The sequence below is a fragment of the Quercus lobata genome, chromosome 3, assembly GCF_001633185.2.
Source record: "Quercus lobata isolate SW786 chromosome 3, ValleyOak3.0 Primary Assembly, whole genome shotgun sequence".
Classification (NCBI taxonomy): domain Eukaryota; kingdom Viridiplantae; phylum Streptophyta; class Magnoliopsida; order Fagales; family Fagaceae; genus Quercus; species Quercus lobata.
This window is the reverse complement of record NC_044906.1, coordinates 10,399,263-10,414,249: the sequence shown is the minus strand read 5'-3', so window position 1 is coordinate 10,414,249 and position 14,987 is coordinate 10,399,263. Positions and strand designations below refer to the sequence as shown.

The 14,987-nt window shown below is 33.7% G+C and overlaps 1 protein-coding gene across 1 annotated transcript; it reads left to right on the top strand.

Annotated features, from left to right (window-relative positions):
* The first annotated feature begins 2,692 nt into the window (after positions 1–2,692).
* Positions 2,693–14,895, top strand: LOC115981566 (pleiotropic drug resistance protein 3-like). Its single transcript, XM_031103789.1, has 24 exons — positions 2,693–3,105; positions 3,610–3,733; positions 4,184–4,269; positions 6,530–6,614; positions 7,019–7,178; positions 7,285–7,361; positions 8,154–8,207; positions 8,302–8,392; positions 8,511–8,812; positions 8,896–9,177; positions 9,304–9,617; positions 9,812–9,972; positions 10,055–10,158; positions 10,820–10,973; positions 11,069–11,206; positions 11,306–11,379; positions 11,485–11,817; positions 11,913–12,203; positions 12,541–12,624; positions 12,757–12,890; positions 13,246–13,473; positions 13,757–13,928; positions 14,196–14,450; positions 14,561–14,895. The coding sequence occupies exons 1-24, from the start codon at positions 2,702–2,704 to the stop codon at positions 14,825–14,827; spliced, it is 4,374 nt and encodes a 1,457-aa protein (XP_030959649.1). The 5' UTR covers positions 2,693–2,701; the 3' UTR covers positions 14,828–14,895.
* The last annotated feature ends 92 nt before the right edge of the window (positions 14,896–14,987 follow it).

Sequence of the window (14,987 nt, the reverse complement as noted above, 5' to 3'; positions counted from 1 at the left end):
ACTTATTCTCTCTCTCTCTCTCTCTCTCTATATATATATATTACATTTGCTTAATTCTCATAGACAGAGTCAAATGATCAACATTGGAAATGTTGCATCCCATGGCTTTTATCCATAGTTATTGAATCAAACCGAGCATTGAACCATCAAAACAATAGTATGATGATTTACAGGTTTTAGGTTATTTGTTCAATATGAGATTAATAATTAATATATTTTTAAAATTTATTCATAAATAAGTTCAAAAATACATTAAAAAAGAATAAAATATAAAATATGAGATGATGTCCAATTTAAAAATATAAATTTGCAAAAATACTAAATATTGAAACTGTAGAGTCACAATTTAGAGCCCAAGCCCAACTGGTATGGGGTTCTGGTCCAAAAAGCCCTGAGACAATGAATTCCTACAATTTAGAGCCTAGGCCCAACTGGTATGGGGTTCTAAATTGTGACCCTACAGAAAGTAATAGAATATTATTATTCAAAAACTTATTTAGAGATAGATTTTAATATTTTATATATTGAAATGATATTTTTCTATAAAATTGTCGATTTTTCATTGTTTAATTGGTTTCCTTGCAAATCCGATATTCTTTTTATACCAACCTTGAATTTTGTATGGTTTATCAATTTGAGATTTTAATTGTTTGGTTTGGTACAATTTGGACAATTATGATTTTATCAACCTATGTGCCCCTAAGTATCTTCAGCAGTTTCTCCAAATTTTTGTATTATTTGAAGAAAGAACAATTATATTTATCTTTTACCTACTAATTTTTTCAAATACATTTTCTAACAGATTCTCTATTATTTCTCAATCTTATTTAAATATTATTTTTTTTCCATTCATTCTTTATTCTTTCTTTAAATGAAATCAAAGAAGAAAGAGAAAGTATTGATAGAATATTTAGCTATTGGAATTTTTTATTGAAAAAAAAAACTCCATTGCTAATCTACAGTGACCCTTCATGCTTAGAGAGATTGTTAGAGCAATGTTTTATGGTTTCACTCTATATTGTAGAGAGTATTTTGGGTTTAGCTAGATTATTGGTGATGCTCCGTTAATTTTAGTCCAACTAAGTTATATCAAATTTTCAATTTCTTTACTTTTCCTTTAGTGTGACTTCTACTCTCTTTCTCTCTCTCTCTCTCACTCATGCGCGCACACATACACACAAAAATCTTTCTTTTGAATGTGAGTTATTGCCTCTTTGTGGGTTTCACCACCATTCTCTTTTTGGGCCAAGAACAAGTCTTTACTAACTACCATTTAATTTCGTATGGACTTTTTTACTCCGCACATCAATCATACGCCATCTATGAGAGCTTATGTTAGAAAGCACAAACTACGTACTAACACTCTATTTGAGAATACCACTAATAGCGATATACCCAACACAATTTGGTACAACATTAATATATGAAATTTTATTAAGGATTGTATTGGGATCAAACTTGGACAACACATACGTACAATGGTTCTTTTTTCACGCCTTATTGGATAATTAATTGACGTTTGTAAAAAAACAATAGTGTGACTTCTACTAAGTTATATCAAATTTTCAATTTCTTTACTTTTCATTTAGTGTGACTTCTATCTCTCTCTCTCTCTCTCTCTCTCTCTCTCTCTCTCTCTCTCTCTCTCTCTCTCTCTCTCTCTCTCTCTCTCTCTCTCTCTCTCTCTCCGTACAATGGTTCTTTTTTCATACCTTATTTGATAATTAATTGACGTTTGTAAAAAATAATAGTGTGACTTCTACTAAGTTATATCAAATTTTCAATTTATTTACTTTTCCTTTAGTGTGACTTCACTCTCTCTCTCTCTATATACGTGTACAATGGTTCTTTTTCCATACCTCATTGGATAATTAATTGACGTTTGTAAAAAATAATAGTGTGACTTCTACGAAGTTATATCAAATTTTCAATTTCTTTACTTTTCCTTTAGTGTGACTTCTACTCTCTCTCTCTCTACGTACAATGGTTCTTTTTCCACACCTTATTGGATAATTAATTGACGTCTGTAAAAAACGACAGTGTGACTTCTACAAAGTTATATCAAATTTTCAATTTCTTTACTTTTCCTTTAGTGTGACTTCTACTCTCTCTCTCTCTCTCTCTCACGCTTGTATGTGCACGCGCGCGCACACACACAACAATCTTCCTTTTGAATGTGAGTAATTGCCACTTTATGAGTTTCACCACCATTCTCTTTTCGGGCCAAGAACAAGTCTTTACCAACTACCATTTAATTTCGTATGGACTTTTTTACTCCGCACATCAATCATACGCCATCTATGAGAGCTTATGTTAGAGAGCACAAACTACGTACTAACACTCTATTTGAGAATGCCACTGATAGCGATATACCCAACACAATTTGGTATAGCATAAATATATGAAATTTTAGTAATAGATCGTGTTGGGATCAAACTTGGACAAACATATGTACAATGGTTCTTTTTCCACACCTTATTGGATAATTAATTGACTTTTGTAAAAATCAATAGTAATATAGATGGAAAAGAGAGAATCAGCCTAAGACAACTCCATAGTTTGCGGCATTAAGTTTTAATTTACTTGCTATTATGAGTAAGTGTGACTTCATCAATTGAACAAAAGCAAAGTTTATACATATATATACACAGCTCTTTCTACCCTTTTTCTTGCAAGTTGAGGCTCTCCAAGTTCAACGAAAATGGCTCAGATGATTGGTACAGATAATATAGAGTCACTGAGAATTGAGTTGGCAGAGATAGGAAGAAGCATTAGATCATCTTTTCAGCATCGTACCTCAAGTTTCCGAAGCAGTGCTTCAGGATTGAGTTCTACAAAGGGTGGTGATGATGATGCTGATGCTGATGCTGTATATGCATTGCAGTGGGCTGCAATTGAGAGATTGCCAACATTTGAGCGGCTCAGATCATCCTTATTTGATGAGGATGGTGATGATGTTGGTGCTAATGATACTAAAGAAAAAAGGGTTATTGATGTTACCAAGCTTGGAGCTCAAGAACGGCAAGTCTTCATAGAGAAGCTCATCAAGCACATCGAGCACGACAACCTTCGCTTATTGAGGAAAATTAGAAACCGGATAGACAAGTAATTGAGCCTTCTACTTTCTTGTTTACTTTTTTCTAGTAAAAAATCATACGAGCAAGATATGAATGTAGAATCATTATGAAGGGAATTGATGCCATAGTAAGTCATACATATATAGAGACAAAATTGCATTGCAATATGAACATTCATATTATGCGGTATTTGAACATTAATTAGTTTATCATGCTGCTATTTTTCCTAGTAAAAATCAAGTGCGCAAGTATATACAAGAAACAAGGATTAGAATCAAATTTGAATGGAATTGATGCCATAGTAAGTCATACAAAGAGATTAGAGAAACAAAAACTTGCATTCCAGTATATGAACATTCATACTAGTATACTACTATTCTTTATTGCTGCTATTAATTGCTCTTAGGATTATTTTTCATTGCTCAACGAGCTAATTAATGTATATTTTGCACTTCTTTTAATGTCTTCATTTATACTTTTGTTCCAGTATATATGAAGGATTCATTTTGTTGAAACTGAACTGTATTTTCAGAGTTGGTGTAGCATTGCCCACTGTGGAGGTGAGATACAAAAATCTGCATGTGGAGGCAGAGTGTGAAGTGGTTCATGGCAAGCCATTACCAACTCTATGGAATTCTGTTAAAAACATGCTTTCTGTAAGTACTTTCTTTTTAAGAGTATTTACTATTTAGAGCTTGATCAGATACTATTTTGTCAATGGATTCTGGACTACCTGGAGTATGAATATGGCCAATTAGCAAAGAAAAATGGATTAGGAGTTAGGATCGATGAGCAAAAAAAATGGTGCAGATGCACGTGAAAATGCATACAATTAAGCAAATTGTCTGTACTCTGATGTGGCTATCTGACATTTGACAATTTTTTATTTATTCTTTTTGGGTTTGGACAGTTGACAATTACTCTAATGGAGAAACCTGGATTTTCAGAATCTTTTTGAGTTGAATAAACTATAATTTATTACAGATATAAAATGTTTATATTATCTACTATCTTTAAAAATATATATATTTTTTTAAAATTTTATAAAAAGCATTTTTTCCAGTTATTTTATAACAAGTATTTTTTCTTTCTTTCTTTCTTAACAGGTATTCACTAAGCTGCCAGGTTCAAAGTCACGACTAGCTAAGATAAGCATAATTAACGAAGTTAGTGGTATCATAAAGCCTGGAAGGTAGCTTTTTGCCTTTTTCTTAGTCAATTTTATGATTTAGGTTTTATAGTCTTTTACTCAATATACTAGTAGTATATACGTGTGACGTATAGATTAATTAAAAATTCTATGTAAAAGATAAATTTATTTTAAAATAGTAACAAGATTTTAGTGAGTCACTTGAAATTTTAAAATAGAGTTTCATCTAGATTAAATTATCGGAATACAAACATATATTAAACTACTTGATATAAGGATGATATTTAATGTAAATTGTATTATATTAAAATAAAATATTATGATAAATTATCAAAATAATTGAAAAAAATTTTAAATTTTATTGAGATAAAATTTTAAATTTTTTGAAACTTAGCTAATAGAGTTTAGCTGAAAAAAACTATAGTTGGATTAGAATTTTAACTTTCTTGAAACCTAACTAGTAATTTTTTTTTATCTCCAAAAAAAAAAAAAAAGACCTTATACCTAATAAATTAAGGGAAATGCTAACGAATACCCTTTGAGTATTGGTTAATAATCCATTTAAAGAAAGTTTTTGTGAGAAAAGAAAAAAAAAACATTAAAACAATTAATGTTTTAACAGCTTTTTTCATTTCTTATAAAAGTTATGTCAAAACTTTCTTAAAATGGATTGTTAACCAATGCTCTAAAGGCACTCGTTAGTATAACCTATAAATTAATAGCCATATTGAAAAAGGAATTTATAAAGCATATGATATGGCTATCTTCTGTCACCTTACATACATTTTTGTCTTCCTTGTAAGCTTTAAACTAGGCAGTAGGGCTATAAATGAGAAGAGCCCAAGCAAAAAAAAAAAAGAAAAAAGAAAAAAAAGAAAGGTTAATGAATAGGCTCGTGACCAATAGGGCTTGATAAAAAACAAGTCGTGCCTAGGCTCGTTTATGGGCTTGTTAATAAGTTTTATATGGGCTTGAAAAATAGATTCATATCATAGTAAGTTTTTCCATTCATTGGGAGTTGAGAGAACACTCTTCCAAATCAAATAGGCCTAAGAATATGCTTAAAATGGGTGTGATAATGTATTTGTGTAGGATCTTAAGCTCAGGAGCTTTATATTGAGCTTGAGATTGGGTTGAATAATGAATTAAGTTGAATAAGTTGAGCTTAAGCTTTTAGACATTTTGACAAGCTCGAGTTCAAACATTGTTTGTAGGCTTGGTTTGAGCTTGAACTAAGTTTGAACATTTTACTTTTGTTGATGAGCTGAGTTCGAACATTTAATACTTGACAATGTTTGGTTTATTCATGCTAAACCCTTTTTTATTCTGCTAAAATATATTTTCGAGGGACTTGCAAGTTGAAACTTTCTAAATTTTGGGGGAAAAAATATCAAAATTAAACCAACATTTTAAAAACAAAATTATATTTCAGCCTTTTCAGTTGTCATTGTAGTCCCTTGAACTTGGATATATCATTTCTCGTTAGTATTCATTCCCTTTTTTTCCCCTCTGAACCAATTGTCTTTGAGCTTTCATCTTGCTCCTAATTGCTATCTCAAACTTATCATGGATGCAGTCATGTTTTGTACTATCATTTCTTGTACGTGTCACCCTGTTCATCTTAGCTGCACTTCAAGTTGATTTTTTTCTTGAATGCTCTTTAACATACATAATAAACATAATCATCAATTGAAAAGGAAAAAATACTGAAAAAATTTTGGTAATGGAAATTGCAATAGTTAAAGTTCAAACGATCTCTTTTACTGGATAAAAAAAAGTTAAATATGTATTTACTGTTTCTGTGGTGCATATCAGCACATGGATGAATAGAATTATAGATATACTTAAATTTAGGTTCATCACTTTGTTGGCTTGTCCATACATCTTCGAAATGGTATTTATTTTAATGATAAAATTGGATATTTTCATTGCAGAACTTTCACTTGGGAAGGTTATAATACTTTGATATTTGTAATCTTCTTTGATATACTACCCTCATAATTTATGATGCTTTGGACTGGGAATATTATCCCTTCAATTTGCACTTTCTTGTATAAAACAACAAGAACAATAACAACTACATTAGAGTCCCAAAACTTTGTGGTTGGCTATGAATCTTCTAGACATTAATCTGGGTGGGAAATTTGTAATCTTTTCTGTCATTCTACCTTATCTAAAATCATACTCAATTGCCTCCTCAATTGACATGTTCTCGTTCATAATAAACCATATGAGAATTTTTTTTTTATAGAAATAAAGAAGTTGAAAGAAGTGTATTTACATGGTTTTACCTTTCTTGCAGGATAACTCTATTGCTTGGTCCCCCGGGTTGTGGGAAGACCTCCCTTTTGAAGGCTCTGTCAGGAACTCTAAACCAATCTCTCAAGGTTTCACTCATTCACAATACTGAAAATGACTATATAAACCATAGAATGAAGATATAAAAATCAAGAGAATCTCAAAGCTAAACCTATCTACATCCTGGAAACTTAGGGCCCGTTTGGTAGAGGAGTTTGAGTAATGTTGTTTGTAATTTTTTGAAATATATGTGCATGAAAAAGTGTGTAGAAATGTATGTAAGGTTGTTTAAAAACTGAAAATGTGAGTTTGAATCACTCTACCAAACAGGCCCTTAAATTTTTAAAATTGAAATATGCTTATCCCCTTGTCTTAAAATTAAATATGCGCATAAAAATGAATCGAGTTTTTGAGTTGTAACTTTTTCGATGGGATGTACTTTAGTCTGTTCGCAAGTGCTGTATTATTTATCTATTTGCTTTTTTTCCAATAGATTATTGGGGAGATTACTTATAATGGATACAAGCTAGAAGAGTTTGTCCCTCAAAAGACTTCAGCTTATATTAGTCAAAATGACAAGCACATTCCAGATATGACTGTCAGGGAAATACTGGATTTTTCAGCGCGTTGTCAGGGTGTTGGAAGCCGAGCAGGCAAGCATTCCTTAGTGTTCACATTATAGATGGTTTAGTTATGATGTCCCTTCACTGCACAACAGTGACAATAATAACAGCACCATTTGTTGTTGGCCTAATGAAGATATTATGGTGGAGGTCAGTAAAAGGGAGAAGGAAGCTGGAATTATTCCTGATCCAGACGTAGACACTTATATGAAGGTACCTGTTGCATCTCCAGTCTTCTTTTCCTTCATGTGGTGTAGTCATATGTACTTCTGTAGCATGGCTGAGTTTTTGTTCTCTATATGTATTATATGGAGAAGCCAACTGATTTTGCTACATGAAAAATCAACTTGCTTATCCTAGTTTTTAACAACAAACTTGGAAACAAAGCCCATAAAACTACATGAGAAAACGTTTTTGCTAAAATGATGGAAAACTTTAGATAATGCGAAAAATTATTGATCAAATCTTGAACGTTCTCTGCTAGACATGGAAACAATCATATTATTAGCAAAAGACATTGAAATGTGTAGGATTCTGATGGTGCTAATGTTATATTGCTTGTGGAATGACAAAAATATAACGTCAATTTAGTTTCCTTTTAAATTTAGATTCTTACTTCATAATGTTATGAGTATTTCGCATCTGATTTTCATTTTGGATTTTAAATCAAACTATTAATAAGAATCAACAGGCCTATTTTTTTGTAGTTGCTAATTTAAAATTTTCACTCAATGTATTTGAATGTTTTCATTAGAATATGTTCTATAGCAGCATGGGTTACATGTGGGCATTATCATGTAAGTTGATATAAATTAATGTACAGAAGAGTATATTTAGTATATTTATTGATTGATATCAAATGGAATACTTGAAATACTATAATTCTTATGCAAGTCTATTTAATACTTCACAACACAGTCATGTTGATATTATTTTGTTCCTACCTCTTAATCGTATTCATGAGATTAGATGTTGTAATATTGATTATGCTACTTGTTCTGACAGGCAATTTCAGCCAAAGGACTAAAAGGAAACCTTCAAACAGACTACATACTAAAGGTCATTCTTTTTTAACTGACCTGAAAGTAAACATGTACCCTGTAATTGATACTTGCCTTACCAATCTATATATGTTGCTGCCGTGGCTTCGCAGATCCTTGGACTTGATATCTGTGCCAACACTCAAGTTGGAGATGCCATGAGAAGAGGTATCTCTGGTGGTCAGAAAAAGAGATTGACAACAGGTAAATTGAATAGAAGACTGATAGCTGTTCTGCTATCTAGTAGTTTTAGTTATAGAGAGAACTAAACCCAGTTTCCGATAAGAATTTTGACCACAGGAATCAAATTAAATTTTGGCAGGGGAGATGATTGTAGGACCTACAAAAGCCTTGTTTATGGATGAAATAACAAATGGATTAGACAGTTCCACTGCATTTCAAGTTGTTACATGTCTTCAGCAGCTAGTGCATATCACAGATGCTACTGTACTAGTTTCACTTCTTCAGCCAGCACCAGAAACCTTTGATATTTTTGATGACCTTATTTTAATGTCAGAAGGGAAGATTGTGTATCATGGTCCACGTGATCATGTTCTAAATTTTTTTGAGGATTGTGGTTTTAGGTGTCCTGAGAGGAAAGGGGTTGCTGAGTTTGTCCAAGAGGCAAGTGAATAGAAGCCTATACTCGTCTTTTAAAAAAAAAAAATGTTTGTTTGAAAGAACTACTTCATCCTATCTTTATGCAGGTTATCTCTAGGAAAGATCAAGCACAGTACTGGTATCAAATGGAAGTACCCTACAGTTATGTTTCAGTTGATATGTTCTCTAGGAAATTCAAGGAATCTACTTATGGAAAGAAGCTGGATGAAGAGCTTTCAGAGACATATGATAAATCCCAAAGCCATAAAGATGCTCTTTCCTTTAGTGTGTATTCTCTTTCTAAATGGGAACTATTTAGAATATGTGCTTCAAGGGAGTATCTTCTCATGAAAAGGAATTCTTTCACCTATATATTCAAAACAACTCAGGTGAAGATTCATACTTTTGCGTTTCTTTCTCATTCTTTTTTTCTTCTTCTTTTGGACAGCCACCCGGGGGGGGGAGGTAAACCTATTAATCTGAAAATATGTTTTCCTTTTCTCTTCTATCTGCAGCTTCTCATCACTGCATGTATCACGATGACTGTATTTTTACGGACCCAGATGGATATTGATATTCTTCATGCAAATTACTATATGGGTTCCCTGTTTTATGCTCTTGTCATCTTTCTTGTTGATGGAATTCCAGAGGTGTCCATGACTATTCAAAGGCTTGAAGTCTTCTACAAACAAAAAACATTTTGTTTTTACCCAGCTTGGGCATATGCAATTCCAGCAAGTATTTTAAAGGTTCCTATTTCATTTGTGGAATCTCTAGTTTGGACATGCCTTACGTATTATGTTATTGGATATAGCCCTGAAGCCGAAAGGTGAGGTTGACATGAAAATATGTATATTTATTATTGCATTTCCCCCCTATTTTGGTTCATCAACTAGCAATTGCATATCCAAAGCTTCTCAAGTGCTATAACCTCAAAAAAGCATTTTATACTAGTACTTTCTTTTGCTCAAGAAGTCTCAATTTTTTTAGTTATGAATCTCTGATCGTTTTCTGTGTGCTCAGGTTCTTCCGTCAGTTCATTCTTCTTTTTGCAGTGCATTTATCTTCATTATCCATGTTCCGTTTCCTGGCATCAGTCTTCCAGACCAATAATGCTTCCATGACAGCTGGTACTTCTGCAATATTAATAGTGTTAATATTCTCTGGCTTCATTATAACTCAATGTAAGGTTATCTTACCTCTTCTCCAATCTCATTCTAATATAATCAATTAAAAGGATGAGCTGAGCCGTGCATCTGGTTGCAGCTTCTATGCCTGTTTGGTTGAAGTGGGGTTTCTGGGTTTCTCCTATCACATATGGAGAAATGGGCCTTTTTTTAAATGAATTTCTTGCCCCACGATGGCAAAAGGTGAGTCTCTCATTACATAACAAATAATCCTTTGTCTATTTTTAGCTAATACAGCTACTTATGAGCAAGGGGCAGACCTACTAGTTGTATGGCTCCTCCAAAGAGATCGGCATTGAAAGACATTCATCTCTGATCAATATGTTATTTCTTGAATACCAATATTCTTGCTTAATAGTGAATCTTTGTAGTAACCCAAAAAGGGGGGTCTTGCATTTCATGGAATCTCACATTGTCTAGGGAAGCACATGGGAATGTGTTTATAAGGGAATGACCTCCCTTTAATGTGTAGAGACCTTTTCCCCCACCGCTGTGTGCTTTGGGGGAGAACAAAACTGTGAGGAGTATGAGGCCCCAAAGCGGACAATATCTACACAGATGAGATGGGGTCGTTACAATCTTAGTTGAAGTTCTAATTTCTTAGCTGGCTTCAAACACTGAGCTCTAAGTAATGCACAATCGAATTACAATTAAACATTGTATACTATAAATTGTCTGCTTATACATGCTGCCAAACAACTGATTTGGCTGTAGGACATGTGCATTAATACTCCTAGTATAAACCTGTCAATAGCTTGCCATTTCTGTAATTAACTTTTTCATTAGCATCAAGAGTATATATATGGTCTTACTGGCTAAGTTTGTTTTCCTTTCTTGTCTGTAGATGTTATCCACAAACACCACGATAGGGCAAGAAATACTCGAAAGCCGTGGACTGAACTTTGATGGATATCTTTATTGGATATCACTCGGTGCCCTATTTGGATTCATAATTGTTTTTAACATTGGATATGTCCTGGCCTTAACTTTCTTGAACTGTAAGTTTGTGTTCTTGATTGTTATTATATTTTAACCTAAACAGCAATGCAACAATAGCTAGATTTTGATTCATCCGTGTTTAATAAACATCTAGCTCCTGGATCGCCTCGTGCTATTATCTCGCATGAAAAGCTCTCCCAAATACAGGGAAGTGAAGATTCACGTGATGGTTCCCGTCTAGAAAAAAAGACTGGAAATTCTCCTACACAGAATAGTATAGAACCAAATAAAGGTTTTATCAATTTTATTGTTCTTCTGCTTATTCTTCAGATCATTACTGTAAACATATATTTCTCCAACATTTGAACGAGTGTCTTGTCTCAATTAACAGGTAGAACGGTATTACCATTTGCACCCTTAACAGTAGTGTTTCAAGATGTGCAATACTATGTTGACATCCCCTTGGTAATTACAGTTAATTCATATAAGGTTATGGTTGCTGCTGGATTGATAGCTGTTTACATTACATCATATTAATTCCTGTCATTGTTTTTCCTTTTTGGCTTCTAGGAAATGAGAGAAGAGGGATTCACCAATAAAAAACTCCAAATTCTTTCTGATATTACGGGTGCATTGAAGCCTGGTGTTCTTACAGCATTGATGGGTGTCAGTGGAGCTGGGAAAACAACTCTTCTGGATGTCTTAGCCGGAAGAAAGACTAGTGGCTATATTGAAGGGCACATAAAAATTGGAGGGTATCCCAAGGTTCAAGAGTCGTTTGCGAGGGTGTCGGGTTATTGTGAACAAACAGACATACATTCTCCTCAAATCACAGTTGAAGAATCGGTGATATTTTCTGCTTGGCTACGACTGTCTCCTCAGATAGACTCAAAAACTAAAGCTGTAAGTTCTCTATGTACTGACATGAATCAAAGGTTTGGTTTTATATTCATCATTGAGATAATATTTTGTGAAAGCTACTTTGACATGTCATGCAGGAATTTGTGAATGAAGTCTTGGAGACCATTGAGCTTGATGGAATAAAGGATGCCTTAGTAGGCATACCTGGCATTAGTGGTCTATCAAATGAGCAGCGCAAGAGGCTTACAATAGCTGTGGAGCTTGTTTCTAACCCGTCTATTATCTTCATGGATGAACCAACAACGGGTTTGGATGCAAGAGCAGCTGCAATTGTTATGCGAGCTGTGAAGAATGTAGCTGATACAGGAAGAACAATTGTTTGTACCATCCACCAGCCAAGTATTGACATATTTGAAGCATTTGATGAGGTATTTTTTTTTTTTTAAGAATTTAAAATTGTAAGGGTAAGTAAAATTTTAAAACCAAGAAGCCTTTACATTTTCCTTGGAGTTTTATTAATCTCAGAAATACATGCATTTGTACTGAGGAAATAAATAAAGGCCTAGACGTTTTTTTAGATTTGACTGAAATGGAGAAAATATCGTACTCTTGAGGAGAAGCAACCAGATTATAAATTTGTGAGATGCATTCCAGCCTACTACCCAAAAAGAGTATATGAGACCCTAGTGTTGGATAATAAGCAACAATTTTCTTGTTATCGAATCTAGAATAGTTACTTATCTCATGCCTTTCTTGCCAATGCAGCTAATTCTTCTAAAAAGAGGTGGACAAGTAATATACTCGGGATCATTAGGACAACATTCAGCTTGTGTTATAGAATATTTTGAGGTCAGTTTGATGTAGCAACGCATTTTATCTATTGCTTTTTTTCCCTCAACTTTCATTTTCTTTTAGTAATACTGTTTACTTTGAGTAATTAATTTTATTGATCTTCTTGTTACTGAACTTTTACTTTGACAGAGTATCCCTGGAGTTCCGAAGATTAGAAATAATTACAATCCGGCAACATGGATGCTAGAGGTCACTTCTATATCCGCAGAAGCAGAACTTGGTGCAGATTTTGCCCAGAAGTACAGGGATTCTGCTTTATACGAGTGAGTTGCTGAGTTCAGCTACAATTGTCATTGGTTTTGTTGCTGTATAATATGAAATAATGTCTCTACTAGGTAACTTTGATACCATGGAATTTCTGCCATAGCTTCTTCCTGACGTAAAGATAATTAAATCAAAAACCATTTGCTTTTCATCCTTTTTGAAATGCATGGGGGAATGGCCTTGTGTTTTGTTTGTCCATCCTTGTAGTGTTATAAGGTATCAAGGTTGTGCTAGTCTCTCTTAAGAACATCTATTTTGTGGAACAAAATATTGTCCTCAAGATGATTGATCTTCATATGACCTGCATTGGCATTTTAAAATTTGATGTGATTTCTAATATTATCCCATTTGCAGGAAAAACATGGAGCTTGTAAGGCAGTTGAGTAGTCCACCTCCTGGGTCAACAGATCTGTATTTTCCTACACGCTTTTCACAAAATGGTTGGGGACAATTAAAATCTTGCCTATGGAAACAGCATTTGGCTTATTGGAGGAGTCCTGCATACAACCTTATGCGTATCATGCATACGCTTATAACAGCTTTAATTTTTGGGGTGCTTTATTGGGACGATGGAAAAAAATTGTAAGTTTTAATGTCTAAGATTTCTACTACCTTTACAGGATGTTTATTACATTTTAAAAGTTTCTAGTCCTACCTACCGGATACCTTGGCAAAATTGAGCTTGCGCATTGTAAGTGATAGTAGAACCAGAATTTCTTTTATGAAGTGTTTGTATAAGAAGCGTGATTCTTACAGTTGTAGATTTTTCTTTGCTTAAGATTGTGCATCTGTAAGATATACAATTTTCTGCATGATGTTTGTAGTTATGCAAATATCTAATTTTGATTCTTATTTTATCCATTAGGAATAACCAGCAGAATTTGTTCAATATATTTGGTTCCATGTATGTTGCCGTGCTCTTCTTGGGCATAAATAACTGCTCAACAGTTCTACCATATGTTGCAACAGAGCGAACAATTATGTATCGGGAAATATTTGCGGGGATGTACTCTTCATGGGCTTATTCACTTGCACAGGTATAATTTTCTTTGGAGCTAATTGAATTTATCGTTGGCTGCTTTCAGGGCATTATGAGTAATCTCAAACGTTGTAAATTTGATGTACTTTGGATTCTTGCTAGATCTTCGAGAGAGATAGCATGAGAAATTTATCTCATCTTTTCCAAATGCTTTTACATGTTTACTTGTGCTAGCTTGATCCAAAAAGGGAAGAGAGTGAAAGAGAGGTGGATACTAATTTTAGTTTTATTCAATGCTTAGTAGTTGTGGATACTAATTTTGTAGGTGATAGTGGAGATTCCTTATCTCTTCATCGAAACTGCTATTTTTGTGACGATCAGCTATCCAATGATTGGATATTATGGGTCAGCTTATAAGGTTTTTTGGTACTTCTATACAATATTTTGTTCCTTGCTCTACTTCAACTATTTGGGAATGCTACTTGTGTCATTGACGCCAAACTACATGGTAGCTGCAATTTTGTCCTCAGCCTTCTACACAACATTCAACCTGTTTGCTGGTTTTTTGATTCCTAAACCGGTAAGTTAAGGCTACAAAACTCCTCTCTATTGTGGCCATAGAGTACGTGTGGGCGCTAAGATTTAAAAAGCAGATATAGTAGAACTGATCATATTGTTCTACTCTTGCAGCAAATTCCAAAGTGGTGGATCTGGATGTATTATCTGACCCCTACATCTTGGTCACTTAATGGTATGCTTACATCACAATATGGAGATATAAATAAAGAGATTGTGGTATTTGGAGAAACCAAAACAGTTGTTGCATTCTTAGAAGATTACTTTGGGTATCACCACGACCAGTTAGCTATTGTGGCGGTTGTTCTCATTGCCTTCCCCATTGTTTTTGCATCCTTGTTTTCATTCTTTATCGGACAGTTAAAATTCCAGCATAGGTAGAGGAAGGAGATGTTGTCCGTTGCTTGCAAGCCCTTTCGTTTGCAAGTAATTGTTGATTCAATGTGGTAAGAACTGTCACATATTTATCAAGTAATGTATTGCATCAGTGTAATAAGAACTACTATAAACTTATCAAGTTAAAAAATTATGTGTACAATAT

Excerpts from the sequence above, each read along its gene's own strand:
- LOC115981566 (XM_031103789.1), top strand. The coding sequence starts at position 2,702 with ATGGCTCAGATGATTGGTACAGATAATATAGAGTCACTGAGAATTGAG. Across the intron at positions 3,106-3,609 it reads ATTAGAAACCGGATAGACAA|AGTTGGTGTAGCATTGCCCA; the intron begins GTAATTGAGCCT and ends CTGTATTTTCAG. Across the intron at positions 8,208-8,301 it reads AAACAGACTACATACTAAAG|ATCCTTGGACTTGATATCTG; the intron begins GTCATTCTTTTT and ends GTGGCTTCGCAG.